The 20,392-nt window shown below is 43.1% G+C and overlaps 1 protein-coding gene across 3 annotated transcripts in view; it reads right to left on the bottom strand.

The window, feature by feature from the left end:
* Nucleotides 1-20,392, bottom strand: part of LOC115225098 (CCR4-NOT transcription complex subunit 3) — a 100,016-nt gene that overhangs the window by 75,577 nt on the left and 4,047 nt on the right. The window contains exon 1 of one of the 3 annotated variants that reach the window (XM_036514408.1): nucleotides 2,827-2,933. The exons of the other annotated variants lie outside the window; for them this stretch is intronic. Coding sequence (XP_036370301.1) covers nucleotides 2,827-2,845 — 19 coding nt within the window. The 5' untranslated portion in view covers nucleotides 2,846-2,933. Of the gene's footprint in view, nucleotides 1-2,826; nucleotides 2,934-20,392 lie in introns of those variants that run through there. 3 annotated transcript variants of the gene reach the window in all.

Below are 20,392 nucleotides of genomic sequence, written 5' to 3'. Positions count from 1 at the left end.
GAGGGAAAGCGAGAGAGAGAGAGAGAGAGAGCGTATGTGTACACAGATACATGCGTTTATAGAAGATCCACATCTTAGAATTTTGGGGAAATCTCTCACACCATATATATATATATATATATATATACATACATACACACACCCACGTGGCCACAAAACGAAATTCTTACACCCAATACACGATGTGCATAAGAATTATATATATATATATATATATATATATATATATATAGTGTAATAAATAAAATATATGCAGTACATACATACATATATGTACGTACCTACATCTACATGTATATATACATGCATATATAAATATATATACGTGAGTACAGGACACCACAAATAGACGCAGAACTCAACGGGAACCAAAACGTAAAAACAAGCATGGAACGGACCTTTTTTTTTTACAAAGAAAAAAACAGAGTACTAGACAAACTACACAAGGAAAAATCCCCTTTATCAGCTGTCCCTAGTTCAACTACATAGTGTACATTTAAACGCATAAGAGATGGCCATAATAGGACATTTGACTCGCTAGAAATAGTAGTTAAACTACAAACCACTAATAGTTGTAATTCTGAAAGGGAATGAAAAATAAAAAACATTTACCCTATATATATAGATAATGGCGGTGCCCCAGCATGGCCACAGCTCATAAGCTGAAACTAGAATGAATCAATCAATCAATCATATCTTACACACTCGAACAAAATAGGATAAAATTTTCAATCCATCATAAAAACGAAACAAATTAATAACCAAGGTGCGATGATATTTTAACGAACTAAAACGGAAATAAAACGAAAACCAAAACTCAAAAAAAGCGAGTTAGAAGCTGAGATAGATAAGACGGGAGAGTATATGAGTTCGATCCGTTTCCCCTTAAAAAAAAACCCAAAAAAACCGGTACTCTTAAAGTCCCAGAGAAGGAGAAACGTTAAACAACCCCCCAGACAATGGATAAGTCGTATTTTCTTATATAAGAGTTCTGTAAAAAAATACAGGAAGTAATGAACGAGGGTAGATACGCAGAAAGAAAATTGCTGTAAAGACGGGAGTGTAAAATAAAAGCTAAGCAAATAAGCGCATAGATTATATTGTGTCTGGGGAGACGAAGGATCGCCTAATATTGTCTTAAGGCCTTCGATTTCCACCCGTTTATCATATACTAGCAGTATCGCCCGGCGTTGCTCGGGTTTGTAAGGGAAATAACTATATAAGCATTTTTAGAGAGTTATAGCCAAAAAGAATAGCAAAAAAATGCATTAAAAATGGAAAAAAAATTATGGTAATTTTTTTCTTAAATCGTTGACTCATCGTAGACATTTTTAGAGTTACTTCCCTTATATAATAGCGAAAAAATGCATTAAAATGGAAAAAAAATTATGGTAAATTATTTTTAAAATCGTAGACTCATCGTAGACGCGCGCTAATACCCAGAAGGACTCGATATGAATCACGACTATAAGATACCCGGTTTTGGTTAAACTGCACCGCAAAATGTGGGAGTAGTTAGGAATCTAAATCGTAGGAGACAGACACACAACTTCACTTTTTATATATAAAGATATTTTCTTCCAAATATATACAGTGGATATACAGGTGCGAACGATGTACATACAGCAATCAGCGTAGGTAAAGAAATACGCAAACACGGCGGTTAGGGTTCGGTTTGGGGTTACGCCAGAAACGGGTGGCGCGCGTATTCTTTACCCTCCACCCAGCAGGTCTTCGTACTTATGCCCCACAATCGAAAAATGTGTGTGTGTGTGTATATGAGAGAGAGTAAATTGGATTACTTTTCGTATTCCGACGCAGGCGTGGTCGTGTGTTAAGAAGTCTTACGTCTCAACCACATGGTTCCTGGTTCGAGTAGCATTGTCTGGTACCGTGGGCAAAGTACATTGCGGGTGGATTTGGTACTTGGAAACTGGAAAGAAGCCCCGTCCTGTGTGAATGCGAGTGTTTAATAACAAAGTTGTTGTTGTTATTACTATTATTATTTTACGCATTGTTATCGATATTTCAGGCCTTGAACCTATAACAGAAAGTCACCGAGGTCGACTTTGCCTTTCATCCTTTCGGGGGTCGATAAATTAAGTACCAGTTACGCACTGGGGTCGATATAATCGACTTAATCCGTTTGTCTGTCTTTGTTTGTCCCGTCCGTGTTTAGCCCCTTGTGGGTAGTAAAGAAACAAATTATTATTATTATTATTATTAGGCGCAGGAGTGGCTGTGTGGCAAGTAGTTTGCTAACGAACCACATGGTTCCGGGTTCAGTCCCACTGTGTGGCACCTTGAGCAAGTGTCTTCTACTATAGCCCCGGGCCGACCAATGCCTTGTGAGTGGATTTGGTAGATGGAAACTGAAAAAAGCCTGTCGTATATATATATATATATATATATATATATATATATATACGACAGGCCCGGGACTTATTCTTTGTAAGCCCAGTACTTATTCTATCGGTCTCTTTTGCCGAACCGCTAAGTGACGGGGACGTAAACACACCAGCAATGCTAGGGGGACAAACACAGACACACAAAACATATATAAGTGTGTGTGTATATGTTTGTGTGTCTGTGTTTGTCCCCCTAGCATTGCTGGTGTGTTTACGTCCCGTCCCCGTCACTTAGCGGTTCGGCAAAAAGAAACCGATAGAATAAGTACTGGGCTTACAAAAAGAATAAGTCCCGGGGTCGATTTGCTCGACTAAAGGCGGTGCTCCAGCATGGGCCACAGACAAATGACTGAAACAAGTAAAAGAGAGTAAAAGAGAGTAAAAGAGAGAGCATTATTATTATTATTATTTTACGTACAGTTTGTACTCCGGCGCATTCCCTTCTTCGGCAGGACACCAGAACAGTTAAGCACATACAAAACACGTTAAGCGAGTGAAAGGAAGGAAGGAAAATTAGAAAAACGAGGGAAAAAGGGAGAAGGAAAGGCAGGGAGAGAGAGAGAGGGAGTGAGTGAGGAAAGAGAGATAGAATGACACACAGAAAGGCGAAGAGAAAGAGAAGGTGGAGAATGGGAAAACCAGAAGAGAAGGTAGGAGAGAAATAAGTAGCGTGAGGTAGGAGGGGGAAAGAGAGACGGTAGGAGAGAAAGTGGAGGAGGTTGTGGGAGGATATAAAGAAGGCACAGAGAGAGAGAGAGAGAGAGAAGAAAGAGGAGCGTGCAGGAGAGAGAGAGAAGAAAGAGGAGCGTGGAGGAGAGATAGAGAGAAAGAAGACAGAAATGAAGGCGAGAACGAGGAGGTAAAGGAGGAGGTGGGAGTGGGATAAACAGAAAGTGGGGAAAGGGAAGGACAAAAAGAGGAGGTGAGAGAAAAGAGAAAGAAAGATCAGAACGGTAGAGAGGAGGGAGAAAAGAACAAAACGAGAGAGGGGGAAGAGGAGATCAGAAAGGCTGAGAGAGAGAGAGGGGGAAGAGGAGATCAGAAAGGCTGTGAGAGAGACGGGGGAAGAAGAGATCAGAAAGGCAGAGAGAGAGAAAGAGAGGAAAATAGTTAAAAGGCAGACGACGAAAAACGAGAGAGAAAGAGAAGGGTAAATAGATAAGCAGATAGAGAGGGAAAAGAAAAAGGGAGGTAGAAAGGAGAGAGGGGGTTAGAGAAGAGGGAATAAGGCAGACAAAAGGAGGGGAAGGGTGTAGATAGATAGAGAGAGAATCGATGAGAGGGGGAGGGAAGGCAGACCAGATCCTCCTACGACCGTCACAACCTAGTAACGTCGTTCAATAACAAAAAAAAAAGGTCATATCTTTAAATCTGTTTTTGTTTGTTTTATAAATATCTGTGGAGGCACAGACAGAAACTACAGACTTATTTACTATTATTATAATAATTACTAGTCAACAAAGGAGTGTCTCAGCTGCTAGAAACACCAGTCAGAAATCCTCAGGAGTCACAAAAATATATTAAAAAAAAAACGGCATGAAAACATTACATAATTTGGATCTTTTCTGTTTGAACGGCAGTTTTTTTAACATAATTTCCACGTAACTAAACACTTTTAAACTTCGTATACTGGTAGAATGTGTTTATAAAACATCTTTTTCTCTTGGCTTTATTGAGAAAATTCTATAGTTTGTAAGATAATTGCTGTGTTTTTTTCTGCAATTTCAACCAATCAATGACGTCTATTGAGGTAAAAACCATGGATCTTTTCGGTTTGAACGTCAGTTTTTTAACATCATTTCTAGTTAACTAAATACTTTTAAACTTCGTATACTGGTAGAATGTGTTTTATAAATATCTGTGGAGGCACAGACAGAAATTAGACTTATTTACTATTATTATAAATTACTAATATGTTTAAAAAACATCTTTGGCAATCTTTCGTCTCTAGTAGACCTTTCCGTCGATTTCCGTAAAAAAATTTTTTTTTTTACATATGGGCTTGCGGGAACTTTTGAAGTAATATACATACATATACACCGAGTAAAAAATTTCAGTTATCTCTTTCTTTCACACATTACTCTGTCTCTTCACACACACTAACAGAAGCACTTCACTTACACAACATACTGTCTGTCTCCCACACCCCATCAAACACACACACACACACATGTACATCAATGCTTCACATGCACGGTAACTTCAAAAGAACTTCCCTCGTCATACAATCGCTTTCTCTTAGTCTCTTTCGCTCTCATTACTTCAAAAGTTCCCGCAAGCCCATATGTAAAAAAAAATAAATTTTTTTACGGAAATCGACGGAAAGGTCTACTAGAGACGAAAGATCGCCAACATCTTTTTCTCTTGGCTTTATTGAGAAAATTCTATGGTTTCTAAGATATTTGTTTTTTTTCTTCAATTCCTGCAATTTCAACCAATCAATGACGTCTACTGTGGTTTAAAAAAAACATTCTGTGCCGTATGAATATGTCCCTCGTTTAAGAAACAGATTGGGTTTATTTACATTTGCGAAGAAAAAAAGATACCCTTCCCCCCACCCCTAACCCTAAAACAGATTGAAATGCAATAGATCGATACTAGGGTCATAATTATGGGTGACAATTTTATATGACACCGCTAGAAAAAAACTGCCATTCAAACCGAAAAGATCCTTTGACTGTGGCCATGCTGGAGCACCGCATTTAGTCGAGTAAATCGACCCCAGGACTTAATCTTTGTAAGCCTAGTACGTATTCTATCGGTCTCTTTTGCCGAATCGCTAAGTTACGGGGACATAAACACACCGGCATCGGTTGTCAAGTGATGTTGGGAGGGACAAACATAGACACACAAACACATACATACATATATCTCTTTTACTTGTTTCAGTCATTTGACTGCGGCCATGCTGGAGCACTGCCTTTAATCGAGCAACTCGACCCCGGGACTTATTCTTTGTAAGCCCAGTACTTATTCTATCGATCTTTTTTGCCGAACCGCTAAGTGACGGGGACATAAACACACCAGCATCGGTTGTCAAGGAATGCTAGGGGGACAGACACAGACACACAAACATGCATATATATATATATACATATATACGACGGGCTTCTTCCAGTTTCCGTCTACAAAATCCACTCACAAGGCTTTGGTCGGCCCGAGGCTATAGTAGAAGACACTTGCCCAAGGCGCCACGCAGTGGGACTGAACCCGGAACCATGTGGTTGGTAAACAAGCTACTTACCACACAGCCACTCCTGCGCATATCGACTTCAAAAGGATGAAAGGCAAAGACGACCTCGAAGGAATTTGAACTCAGAACGTATGGATGAAATGTCGCTAAGAATTTTGTCCGGCATGCTAATGATTTTGCCAGCTTGCTACCTTAATAATAATTCTGGCACAGGGCCAGCAATTCCAGGGGAGGTGGGAAAGGCAATTATATCAACCCCAGTGCCAAACTGGTACTTATTTTATCGACTCTGAAAGGATGAAGGGCAAAGACGATCATGGCAGAATTTGAACTTAGAACATAAAGTCGAAATGCCGCTAAGCATTTTTGTCTAGCGTGCTAATGGTTCTGCCATTAATAATGATAATGGTTTCAAATTTTTCCACAAAGGCAGCAATTTTAGGGGAGGGGAGATGAGTCGCTTACATCAACCCCAGTGCGTCACTGGTATTTAATTTATCAAGCTGGCAGAAACGTTAGCATGCAGGACGAAATGCCTAGCGGTATTTCGTCTGCCACTACGTTCTGAGTTCAAATTCCGCCGAGGTCGACTTTGCCTGTCATCCTTTCGGGGTCGATAAATTAAGTACCAGTTACGCACTGGGGTCGATGTAATCGACTTAATACCTATGTCTGTCCTTGTTTGTCCCCTCTGTGTGTAGTAAAGAAATAGGTATTTCGTCTGCGTTACGTTCTGAGTTCAAATTCCGCCGAGGTCGACTTTGCCTGTCATCCTTTCGGGGTCGATAAATTAAGTACCAGTTACGCACTGGGGTCGATGTAATCGACTTAATACCTATGTCTGTCCTTGTTTGTCCCCTCTGTGTGTAGTAAAGAAATAGGTATTTCGTCTGCGTTACGTTCTGAGTTCAAATTCCGCCGAGGTCGACTTTGCCTGTCATCCTTTCAGGGTCGATAAATTAAGTACCAGTCACGCACTGGGGTCAATGTAATCGACTTAATACCTATGTCTGTCCTTGTTTGTCCCCTCTGTGTGTAGTAAAGAAATAGGTATTTCGTCTGCGTTACGTTCTGAGTTCAAATTCCGCCGAGGTCGACTTTGCCTGTCATCCTTTCGGGGTCGATAAATTAAGTACCAGTTACGCACTGGGGTCGATGTAATCGACTTAATACCTATGTCTGTCCTTGTTTGTCCCCTCTGTGTGTAGTAAAGAAATAGGTATTTCGTCTGCGTTACGTTCTGAGTTCAAATTCCGCCGAGGTCGACTTTGCCTGTCATCCTTTCGGGGTCGATAAATTAAGTACCAGTCACGCACTGGGGTCAATGTAATCGACTTAATACCTATGTCTGTCCTTGTTTGTCCCCTCTGTGTTTAGCCCCTTGTGGGTAATAAAGAAATAGGTATTTAATTTATCGACCCTGAAATGATGAAAGGCAAAGTTGACCTCGGAGGAATTTGAACTCAGAATGTAACGGCAGATGAAATACTGTTAAGCATTTCATCCAACACGCTAACGATTCTGCCAGCTCACGACTTTAATAATAATAATAATTTATTTTTTTATTGCCCATAGCAGGCTAAACATAGAGGGGACAAACAAGGACAGACAAGGGGATTAAGTCGATTACATCGACCCCAGTGATTAATCATCATCATCATCGTTTAATGTCCGTTTTCCATGCTAGCATGGGTTGGACGGTTCAACTGGGGTCTGGGAAGCCCGAAGGCTGCACCAGGCCCAGTCTGATCTGGCAGTGTTTCTACAGCTGGATGCCCTTCCTAATGCCAACCACTCCCTGAGTGTAGTGGGTGCTTTTTACGTGCCAGACGAGGCTGCCAAACGGCCACGATCGGATGGTGCTTTTTACGTGCCAGACGAGGCTGCCAAACGGCCACGATCAGATGGTGCTTTTTACGTGCCAGACGAGGCTGCCAAACGGCTACGATCGGATGGTGCTTTTTACGTGCCAGACGAGGCTGCCAAACGGCCACGATCGGATGGTGCTTTTTACGTGCCAGACGAGGCTGCCAAACGGCCACGATCGGATGGTGCTTTTTACGTGCCAGACGAGGCTGCCAAACGGCCACGATCGGATGGTGCTTTTTACGTGCCAGACGAGGCTGCCAAACGGCCACGATCGGATGGTGCTTTTTACGTGCCAGACGAGGCTGCCAAACGGCCACGATCGGATGGTGCTTTTTACGTGCCAGACGAGGCTGCCAAATGGCCACGATCGGATGGTGCTTTTTACGTGCCAGACGAGGCTGCCAAACGGCCACGATCAGATGGTGCTTTTTACGTACCACCGGCACAGAGGCCAGTCAGGACGGTGCTGGCAACGGTCACGTTGAGATGGTTCTTACGTGCCACCGGCACTGGTATCACAGCTACAATTTCCATTGATGTTGAACTATTTCAATATTGATTTTTTTTTTTTTGATGTTCACTTGCCTCAACAGGTCTTCACAACTGTACTTATTTAATTGACCCTGAAAGGATGAAAGGCAAAGTTGACCACGGTGGAATTTGAACTCAGAACGTAACAATAATAATAAGAACCCTTTATACTATAGGCACAAGGCCTGAAATTTGTGTGGAGGGGACTATTCGATGATATAGACCCAGGAGTGTGTGTGTGTGTTGTGAGGGCTTTGTGTGTAAACAAGACTATCAAAATTTAAAGAAAAAACCCAACAATGTGTAATCCTCAATAGGGAGACATTCGAGGGTTGCTCATACAAAAGCCCCATAAAAACTATGGGTACCCTGACTTTTGGGGCAGGTGCCTTTTTTTCCGTTCCTCTTTTCCAACTGCAGGCATATGATCAGGGAAGGCCCGTTCACTCGCACCATTCTCGTCAATAATAACAATCCTTTCTAGGGATAATAATCCTTTAAAGGCCCGAAACTTTAAGGGAGGGGCTAGTTGATTTCATCGACCCGAGCGCCAGACTAGAGCTTCGTTTGGCATACCTACACAAGTGTTCCCCCACCCAAACTTTGTTTCCTCATAACTTTCGCAAAAATAAATATTTTTTAATGAAATTCCAGATGGCACAGGAGTGGCTGTGTGGTACGTAGCTTGCTTACCAACCACATGGTTCTGGGTTCAGTCCCACTGCGTGGCACCTTGGGCAAGTGTCTGCTGCTATAGCCTCGGGCCGACCAAAGCCTTGTGAGTGGATTTGGTATACGGAAACTGAAAGAAGCCCGTCGTATATATATATATATATATATAAGTGGCTGTGTGGTATGTAGCTTGCTTACCAACCACATGGTTCTGGGTTCAGTCCCACTGTGTGGCACCTTGGGCAAGTGTCTGCTGCTATAGCCTCGGGCCGACCAAAGCCTTGTGAGTGGATTTGGCAGATGGAAACTGATAGAATCCCATCGTATATATATGTATGTGTGTGTGTGTGTGTGTGTTTGTCCCCCCCCCCAACATCGCTTGACAACTGATGCTGGTGTGTTTACATCCCCGTAACTTAGCGGTTCGGCAAAAAGAGACCGATAGAATAAGTACTAAGAGACCGATAGAAAGTACTAAGAGACCGATAGAATAAGGCTTGCAAAGAATAAGTCCTGGGGTCAATTTGCTCGACTAAAGGCAGTGCTCCAGCATGGCCGCAGTCAAATGACTGAAACAAGTAAAGAGTATGCATGGCGTGGACAAGCAGGGGCGTGGTAGTGTAGTAAGAAGATTGCTTGCCAACCAGGAGATTCTGGGTTCAGTCCCACTGCGTGGCACCTTGGGCATATGTCTTGTATTATAGCTTCGGGTTGACCAAAGCCTTGTGACTGGATTTGGTAGACAGAAACTGAAAGTAGTGCCACAAGCACACATAAATAAATCCCAGAGTCACCTATTCAAAGGGACCCAATGAGATCACACCGTATAATGAGCCCAAAATATTAGAAAGGACCAACATGTTTTATCAACACAGGGAATGCAGGTTTCACACACACACACACACCCGATACATACCTTCTTTGTTTAACACTCACAAAAAAGGTTATAATTTTAGCTATCATTTCTAGCGAAGTAGGGAGCAAAGGTTCATCCTTCTGGCTCTCCCGCAATTAATTTTCACACATGTAGATATACACATTCAAATACATGTTTATTCATATATGAGGTGTTGGTGTTGGCGCCACGATTCAAACGAGGTAGTCAGCATGTGATCAGACGATATGCTAGAAATAACAGCCAGGTCTCCACGAACCACACTCTATCTTCTGAATAGAAATAATATAAAGGGTATATTGGATAATGTAGTCTATCTCTTTTTTTTCTCGCTTGATTGCGGCCATGCTGGAGCTCTGCCTTGAAGGGTTTCCAGTCAAACAAATCAATACATTTTTTAAAGCCTGGTACTTAGCCTAAGGGTCTCTTTTGCCAAACCACTAGGTTGCAGGGGGGTAAACAAACCAACAGCGGTTATCAAACGGCGGAGGCGGAACATGCACAGACACACATTTATGACTGAAACAAGTAAAAGAATATATATATATACTAGCAGTATCGCCCGGCGTTGCTCGGGTTTGTAAGGGAAATAACTATATAAGCATTTTTAGAGAGTTATAGCCAAAAAATGGTGGTAAATTTTTTTTAAATCGTTGACTCATCGTAGACATTTTTAGAGAGTTACTTCCCTTATATAATAGCGAAAAAATGCATTAAAATGGAAAAAAATGATGGTAAATTATTTTTAAAATCGTAGACGCGCGCTAATACCCAGAAGGGCTCGATATGAATCATGACTAAGATACCCAGTTTTGGTTAAACTGCACTGCAAAATGTGGGAGTAGTTAGGAATCTAAATCGTAGGAGACAGACACACAACTTCACTTTTATATATAAAGATATATCATGGCTGCCCCCTCGTTATCGAGTATGGCCATTGCACGAAGCTTAACTATTACTGGTGCTGTGACCGAATGTGACTTTTTAGCCCAGCTAAAGATCTACAATGTCTTGTACAGAATTGGCAACTAAAACCTTTACCGGTAATAGCCGCCTGTAGTTGTAACTGGGTTTCATGTACTTTTGCATGTCTTTTAAGTCCTCCTGCTGAATTACACTCTCTTCCACATGCCCGACAGATATGATTAGTATGGTGTGTAACACCACCACCAGTGGTCAGGTTGTCACTCATCTGTCTCGTTTTATGACTACGAAGATGACTCTTGAGTCCAGCTTTACTGAGGCAGGGTCTTGCACAGACACTGCATGTCAGCATCATAGGAAAACCCTTCCCTTCTGGAAGTGTAACAACGATGCCCTTCCTGACATCCCTCCTTACTTTCTCATGTGCAACTCGAGATTTCACAAAAGTGGCTGTCCCCTCATGCACAATCCTTCTCCACCTGCTACGATCAATAGCTATGCCTTCCCATGTGTCAGGAGAGATGCAAGCATCTCTTAAGGAAGCCTTCAAGTCCTTATACCTCTTTTTTGGTTTATGTGGAGGTCGTTCTCCTTTAGCTAACTCTCCATAAAAGAGTTGTTTTGGCATCCTTGAATCCTTCATCCTGACTATTAATAGATATAGCAATTTGGATGATGAAATTCCATATAGAATTAGGAAAGCAAGTGTTGCTCTCGGAAGGCTAGAAAAGCGCCTCTGGAGTCGACAAGACATATGCAGAAAGACAAAGATAAAAGGTGTACAAGGCATGTGTGCCCCCTTCTCTTCTCTATGCCTGCGAGACGTGGGTCACATATCGATACCACCTTAAACAACTGGGACGTTTCCATCAGATGTGCCTCAGAGGGATCTATGGCATTAAGTGAAAGGACTGCATCAGTGATCTTGAAATATTGGAAGGCTCTTGGTGTGAAAGTATAGAAGCTCCTGTGCTAAAGCAAAGCCTCAGATGGAGTGGTCATATATATATATCATCATCATCATCATCGTTTAACATCCGTTCTCCATGCTAGCATGGGTTGGACGGTTCGACCGGGGATCTGGGAAGCCAGAAGGCTGCACTAGGCTCCGGTCTTATCTGGCAATGTTTCTACAGCTGGATGCCCTTCCTAACGCCAACCACTCCATGAGTGTAGTGGGTGCTTTTTACGTGCCACCTGCACATATATATATATATATATCATCATCATCATTTAGCGTCCGTTCTCCATGCTAGCATGGGTTGGACAATATATATATATATATATATATATATATATATACATACATGTGTGTGTGTGTGCATTTGTTTCAGTTTTAATTAGCTGTGCCCCTGGTGAAGAAGGACAAAGATGTGAGGTGAGACACTAAAGTCTGTCCAACCCAGGGCAGCAGAGCAAAGCAATTATAAACTGAATCATCACCACCATCAATTTAATCTTGTTCTCTTTTTTTTCCTTGCTTGTTTCAGCCAGTAGACTGTGGCCATGCTGGGGCATCACCTTGAGGAATTTTAGTCAAAAGAATTGCCTGCAGAACTTATATTTTTCTCAAGTCAAGTTCTTATTCTATCAGTTCTTTTGCCAAACCACTAATTTACGGGGACATAAACACACCAACACTGGTTGTCAAGCAGTGGTGGGGAACAGACAGACACAAAGACACAAACACATGTTTGTATGTGTATATATACATACATATATATATATATATACACAATGGGCTTCTTTCAGATTCCGTGCAACATCAAAATAGATGAACATCAATGGAATTTGTATCTTTGTGGTACCAGTGCCGGTGGCACACAAGAATCCATCCGAACGTGGCCATAGTCAGTACCAGGGCATCCTGGCCATCGTGCTGTGGGCACATAACAAACACCATCCGGTCGTGGCCGTTCGCCAGCCTCATCTAGCACCTGTTGTCGGTGGCACATAAAAACACCATCCGAAGACCCGGCAAGACTAGTCAGGCCATAAACCATGGCCCCTACCTGGGACGTAGTCATCCACCTGTGCATACCTTCCTCCTTGTGATACTTGTGAAGGCCTGTTGAGGCAAGTGAAAATCAAAATCAAAATCAAATCAAAACAAATCAAAATAGATGAACATCAATGGAATTTGTATCTTTGTGGTACCAGTGCCGGTGGCACACAAGAGAAAACCATCCGAAAGTGGCCGTAGCCAGTACCGCATCGACTGGCCTCCGTGCTGTGGGCACATGACAAACACCATCCGATCGTGGTCGTTCGCCAGCCTCATCTAGCACCTGTGTCGGTGGCACATAAAACACACCATCCGAAGACCCGGCAAGACTAGTCAGGCCATAACCCATGGCCCCTACCTGGACGTAGTCAGTCCACCTGTGCATACCTTCCTTCTGGTGACACTTGTGAAGACCTGTTGAGGCAAGTGAAAATCAAAATCAAAACAAATCAAAATAGATGAACATCAATGGAATCTGTATCTTTGTGGTACCAGTGCCGGTGGCACACACTTTGTGGTACCAGTGCCGGTGGCACACATGAGAACCATCCGAACGTGGCCGTAGCCAGTTCCGCATCGACCGGCCTCCGTGCTGTGGGCACGTAACAAACACCATCCGATCATGGCCGTTCGCCAGCCTCATCTGGCACCTGTGTCGGTGGCACATAAAAACACCTTCCGAAGACCCGCAAGACTAGTCAGTCCACCTGTGCATACCTTCCTTCTTGTGACACTTGTGAAGACCGGTTGAGGCAAGTGAAAATCAAATCAAAATCAAAATAGACAAAATAGATGAACATCAATGGAATTTGTATCTTGTGGTACCAGTGCCTGTGGCACACAAGAAATCCATCAGTGCTGTAGTCAGTGCGGTGGGCACATGACAAACACCATCCGATCGTGGTCGTTCGCCAGCCTCATCTAGCACCTGTGTCGGTGGCACATAAAACACACCATCCGAAGACCCGGCAAGACTAGTCAGGCCATAACCCATGGCCCCTACCTGGGACGTAGTCAGTCCACCTGTGCATACCTTCCTTCTTGTGACACTTGTGAAGACCTGTTGAGGCAAGTGAAAATCAAATCAAAACAAATCAAAATAGATGAACATCAATGGAATTTGTATCTTTGTGGTACCAGTGCCGGTGGCACGTGGCACACAATAAAACCATCCGAACGTGGCCATAGCCAGTACCGCATCGACTGGCCTCCGTGCTGTGGGCACGTAACAAGCACCATCCGAGCGTGGCCGTTTGCCAGCCTCATCTGGCACCTGTGTCGGTGGCACATAAAAACACCATCCGAGCATGGCCGTCTGCCAGCCTCGTCTGGCACCTGTGTCGGTGGCACATAAAAAACACCATCCGAGCGTGGCCGTTTGCCAGCCTCGTCTGGCACCTGTGTCGGTGGCACATAAAATCACCCACTACACTCTCGGAGTGGTTGGCGTTAGGAAGGGCATACAGCTGTAGAAACACTGCCAGATCTGACTGGACTGGTGCAGCTTTCGGGCTCCCCAGACCCCAGTTGAACCGTCCAACCCATGCTAGCATGGAAAGCGGACGTTAAATGATGATGATGATGATGAAGGCTTCAGTTGGCCTGAGGTGCCATGCAGTGGGACTGAACCCAGAAGCATGTGGTTGAAAAGCAAGCATCTTACCACACAGCCATGCCTACTCCAACTTATCCCATACTTACATGGGAAGAGCGTCTTGGGGAAGTTTTCTACAGCTGGATGCACTTCATGAAGCTAGGATATGTCAGGATGATGAGAAAGACAGCAGATAAGAGAGATTGTTAAACATAAGGTAATGATAATCCAGTAATGTATCCAAGAAGCACAGGAAGGGGTGATTAGGAAGGGACGATACTAAGAATAAGGGATGGGTCGTAAAAGGAAGTGGTTCTAAGGAGCGGTTTAAAAACTGGTACCTCAAGGGGGAAATGAGGGGTATGCATATTCTGTCCTCAGATGATTATAACAGCTGAGTAAAAGGGTAGAGGGATAGGTGTTTGGAAAATGAGAGGCAGGGAAGGCTTGATGGGGACACATTGGGTGCAGGAGCAAGGCCCAGTGAATGTATCATTGTCATCAGTGGTGGCATTAACATGTATCCGAGTAGCTAATCTGTAGTGAGTGATTGGGCCTCTTCATCATGATGGATGTAAAGGGTACCTGTGCCTGAGGCAGTTCAGGCCAAGGGCTGTATAGAAGAGTCGGGGGCATTTATCACAGGGGATGGGAAAGTGCACACCCCTCTTTGTGTCTCTGACGTCTTATATTCTCCATCTGGTCCATTCCGTTGATGACATGCCATCATTTTGGGGTGGTCCCAGGTATTTGGGTCAATGGAGCAGTGCAGGAGAGGGGGCAAGCTGGCAGAAATGTTAGCGGGCCAGGTGAAATGCTTAACGGTATTTCGTCTGCCACTACGTCCTAAGTTCAAATTCCGCCGAGGTTGACTTTGCCTTTCATCCTTTCGAGGTCGATAAATTAAGTACCAGTTACGCACTGTGGTCGATATAATCGACTTAATCCGTTTGTCCTCTCTGTGTTTAGCCCCTTGTGGTAGTAAAGAAATAGGAGCAGTGCAGGAGAGTGGCCTTGAGCTGGTCTTGGAAATGGAATTTAGGGCCCCTGAGCAGTCTGGTGTCGGAGGCCTACTCTTCAGGCCAATAAACATAATGCATTTAGGACCCCACTTTCACTGAAGAGGATGGGTCTTCCAGAGCACAGTGAATTGCCAATCATCTCAGTCCTTTGTCATTTCCCCTGAGTGGCTCAACATCTTGGGATCTGCCCTCACTGCTTCAACCCATGTCTTCCTGAACCTCCTTCTTCACAAGTTCTACCCACATTTGGCAATCAGCACTTCTTCATACAACCATTCTCATTGATTTACATCACAGGGCCATACTAGTGTTAATTCATTGCCAGCCTCACCTGGCCCCCGTGCTGGTGGCACATAAAATGCACCATCCGAAAGTGGGTGATGCCAGTGCCGCCTTGACTGGCTTCCATGCTGGTGGCATGTAAAAAGCACCAACCAATCGTGGCCGTTGGCAGCCTCACCTGGCACCCGTGCCAGTGGCACATAAAAAGCACCCACTACACTCACGGAGTGGTTGGTGTTAGGAAGGGCATCCAGCCGTAGAAACACTGCCAGATCAGACTGGGCCTGATGCAGCCTTCTGGCTTCCCAGACCCCAGTTGAACCGTCCAACCCATGCTAGCATGGAAAACGGACGCTAAATGAATGATGATGACTACATCTGTTTTGTCTTGTGTCTAATTTTCTCTCAACATGTCAGCACTTTATCATAAATACAGATCTTGCACATCCAACAAAGCAGACTAGCCTCATCATTGTCATCAACATAAACACACCAGCATCAGTTGTCAAGCAATGTTAGGAGGGGGGTGAATAAACACATACATACATATATATGACGGGCTTCTTTCAGTTTCCGTCTACCAAATCCACTCACAAGGCTTTGGTTGGCCTGAGGCTATAGTAGAAAACACTTGCCTAAATATATATATATATATGTATGTATGTATGTATGCATGTATATATGAGACAATAGTTTCAGTATTAAACTAAAAAATATCTCACATTACAATACAGAGATGGTGCCGGGCGAAATGCTTAGCGGTATTTCATCTGCGTTACGCTGAGAGTTCAAATTCCGCCGAGGTCGACTTATCCTTTCAGGGTCGATAAATTAAGTACCAGTTACGCACTGGGGTCGATGTAATCAACTTAATACCTATGTCTGTCCTTGTTAGTCCCCTCTGTGTTTAGCCCCTTGTGGGTAGTAAAGAAATAGGTATTTCATCTGCCGCTACGTTCTGAGTTCAAATTCCGCCGAGGTCGACTTATCCTTTCATCCTTTCGGGGTCGATAAATTAAGTACCAGTTACGCACTGGGGTCGATGTAATCGACTTAATACCTATGTCTGTCCTTGTTTAGCCCCCTGTGGGTAATAAAGAAATAGGTATTGGCGCAATTTTGACATGTAATACTGAAATAATGTAAGGATAAGAGATTGCTCCGAACTCGCATTAGACAAAAAGTTGAAAACTTTTGGGGCCCATGACACTGCATAGACCCTAAGTAAGGTATATATAAAATTTGAATGAAATCAGTTAGGTAGTTCTTGAGTTTTAAGAAATCACACAGACAGACTCACAGACACATACATTCTCATATTAAGACTTTTTTCAGTTTCCGTCAACGAAAAGCGCTAACAAGCACCCACTATGTTCTGTAAAGCTGTTAACCCTTTCGTTACCGCATTTTTGCTGAGATGAGTTGTGTTTCTTTCAATTAATCTTAAGTAAAACAAGGAATTTAGTAAAATAACTTAGTTATCATTAAGCTGGTGTTAGGAACATAAATTGTGACTATGGTTTGGTGGAAGATTTTCATTCAAAATTTATGAAAACAAGACATTTGTACAACAGAGCTGGTTTCAGCTGGGTTGATATCAAAAGGGTTAAAAATATCATGGTGACTTTTGTTACCGTATTTCTGTCAAGATGCTCTGTGTTTCTTTCAGTTAATCTTAAATATAACAAAGAATTTAGTAAAATAACTTAGTTAACATTAAGCTGGTGTTAGGAACATAAATTGTGACTAAGGTTTGGTGGAAGATTTTAATTCAGAACTTTTGAAAACAAGACATTTATACTACAGAGCCAGAGGCAACTGCAGCTGGGTTGGTATAAAAAGGGTTAATGTTAGGAAGGGTAACTAGTCACACTGGAGCACAACAGCTGGATGTCTTTGCTAATACCAACTACTTTACAGAATGTTCTGGGTATTTTCAACGTAGCACAAAAACAACATATAGCTGGTGTCGGGTTTGTATTCTTGCAAGTTGTAAGGGAACCTCACTCATGCTGAAGGTATGAAAATAAAAAAATAAAAAAAGCACCAGTACATTCTGTAAAGTTCTTGACGCTAGGAAGGGTAGCTAGCCATAGAAACTGTGCTACAGAAGACACTGGCGCACAATACAGTCCTTGGGCCCATCAGATCCTCCAACTCATGCCAGCATGGAACATGGGCATAAAATGATGAAGATTTATTAAATAGCTCCCTTACAACAAGAAACCTGATCCACTCTGGGTCTTTTCTCTCTTACATTACCCCTCCCTACTCAGCTCTTCTTAGTATAAAATGGCCTTCCATGGGGTCTTGCAAGCTGCATGGTGACCTCAGTAGAGCTGTTACCATGTATAAAGCACTCACAGTATACGTTGTAAAGTGGTTGGGAATGGCATCTGATCATAGAAGCGATGCCAAAGCAGTCACTGGAGTACAATACTGTCCGTGAACCCATAGCATATCTTGTCAATCCCTCAAACCCATACCAGCATGGAACATGAACAATAAATGATCATGTATTTTGAAGACCCCTACAGCAAGAAACCTGTTCCACTCTGGCCCTTTTCTCTCATACTTTATCCCTCTCTATTCCTTGTCTCCTAGCATAAAATGGCTCTCTTTGGGGCTTATAGTCTTCCAGGCAGCAGTGCATCCTTCATAAATGCTGGTGGCAAGAGAGATGTGCCCAGTAAAGTGGTTGGTGTTAGGAAGGTGGCGAGCTGGCAGAAACGTTAGCACGCCGGGCGAAATGCATAGCCGTATTTCATCTGCCGTTACGTTCTGAGTTCAAATTCCGCCGAGATCAACTTTGCCTTTCATCCTTTCGGGGGTCGATAGATTAAGTATCAGTTATGCACTGGGGTCGATGTAATCGACTTAATCCGTTTGTCTGTCCTTGTTTGTCCTCTCTGTGTTTAGCCCCTTGTGGGTAGTAAAGAAATAGGTATTTCGTCTGCCGCTACGTTCTGAGTTCAAATTCTGCCAAGATAGCCTTTCATCCTTTCGGGATCGATAAATTAAGTACCAGTTACGCACTGGGGTCGATGTAATTGACTTAATCCGTTTATCTGTCCTTGTTTGTCCCCTCTGTGTTTAGCCCCTTGTGGGTAGTAAAGAAATAGGTTGGTGTTAGGAAGGGCATTCAACCATAGAAAACATACCAAAGCAGGCACTGAGCCTGAGGAACAGGGATGTTAAATGATGACAATGAAGAAAATTAAATAAATGTATGTGTATGCATGTGTAAGCAGCCATGTGGTTCTTCTACAGTAAGAAACCTGTTCTACTCCAGGCCTTTTCTCTCAAACTTTACCCCCTTTGCTCCTTATTTCCTAGGATAAAATCGTTCCCCACTCCTTGGGGGTTTATATTACTACAAACTGTATGGGACCTCATTCATGCTGGTGGCATCATCATCATCGTTTAACGTCCGTTTTCCGTGCTAGCACGGGTTGGACGGTTCGACCGGGGTCTGGGGAGCCAGGGGCTGCTCCAGGCTCTAGTCTGATCTGGCAGTGTTTCTACAGCTGGATGCCCTTCCTAACGCTAACCCCTCCGCGAGTGTAGTGGGTGCTTTTTACGTGCCAGAGGGGTCTGGCATCGGCCACGATCGGTTCGTGCTTTTTATGTGCCACCGGCACAGAAGCCAGTCGAGGCGGTGCTGGCATGAAAATTTAAATAAAAAAAAAAGCTCCCAGTACATTCTATAAGACTGTTGATGCTAGGAATGGTAGCTAGCTATAGGAACTGTGCTACAGAAGAAACTGGAGCACAGTGCAGTCCTTGTGTCCATCAGATCCTGTTAAACCATCCAACCCATAGAACATGAATGTTAAATGATGATGATGAAGATTGTGTGTGTGAGCATAAAGTCGCTCCCCACCCCACCGGGTTTGTATTCTTGCAAGCTGTATGGGATTCTCACTAGTAATGTCAGCACCAAAATGTTTAAAAAAAACATCCAAACTACCCATGGAGTATGGATGTTAAATGATGAAGATTATGTATATGTATGTATGTATATATATATATATGAGTAGTTGAATGAATTATCTTATTATGGATAATTCGGTTAACCGATACCTGGGTAGCAAATTCACATCAGAAAAACACGGTTGAAGCTACATGCCAAGAGCAGAGATCACGTACTTTCGTGTGGAAATTTGTGTTTTTTTAATACAAATAAATGAAAGAATGGAGTTGAACGACGAATTAACAAAATTCCTTTATTCTCGACATATGTGTCGAAGGCTGCATATTCCTAATTTCGAAGGAATTTTGTTCATCTTGATGCTGACATAAGTTCCTTGTTTTTCCTGATGAGAAGCCGGCATAATGCACCCCTTATTCCTTCGAAATTAGGAATATGCAGCCTTCGAAACATATGTCGAGAATAAAGGAATTTTGTTAATTCGTCGTTCAACTCCATTCTTTCATTTATATTTATATATATATATATATATATATATATATATATATATGCCAGATCATCTGGCACCTGTGTCGGTGGCACATAAAATCACCCACTACACTCTCGGAGTGGTTGGCGTTAGGAAGGGCATCCAGCTGTAGAAACACTGCCAGATCTGACTGGCCTGGTGCAGCCTTCGGGCTTGCCAGACCCCAGTTGAACCGTCCAACCCATGCTAGTATGGAAAGCGGACGTTAAACGATGATGATGATGATGATGATATATATATATATATACACACACACACGGAGGCACAATGGCCCAGTGGTTAGGGCAGCGGACTCGTGGTTGGAGGATCGTAGTTTTGATTCCCAGACGGGCGTTGTGTATGTTTATTAAGCGAAAACACCTAAAGCTCCACGAGGCTCTGGCAGGGGGTGGTGGCGACCCCTGGTCCCCCTACATGGCCTTGCTTTTTTGCTTTTTGAGCCAAAAACTTAACTAACTAACTCTTTCGACCCAACTCTCTCTCACTTGAGTAACACTGTGATGGACTGGTGTCCCATCCAGCTGGGGGGAACACATA

Source organism: Octopus sinensis, linkage group LG27, assembly GCF_006345805.1.
Source record: "Octopus sinensis linkage group LG27, ASM634580v1, whole genome shotgun sequence".
Lineage (NCBI taxonomy): Eukaryota > Metazoa > Mollusca > Cephalopoda > Octopoda > Octopodidae > Octopus > Octopus sinensis.
Note: the sequence above shows the minus strand (reverse complement) of the source record. Positions and strands in the feature narration are given on the sequence as shown.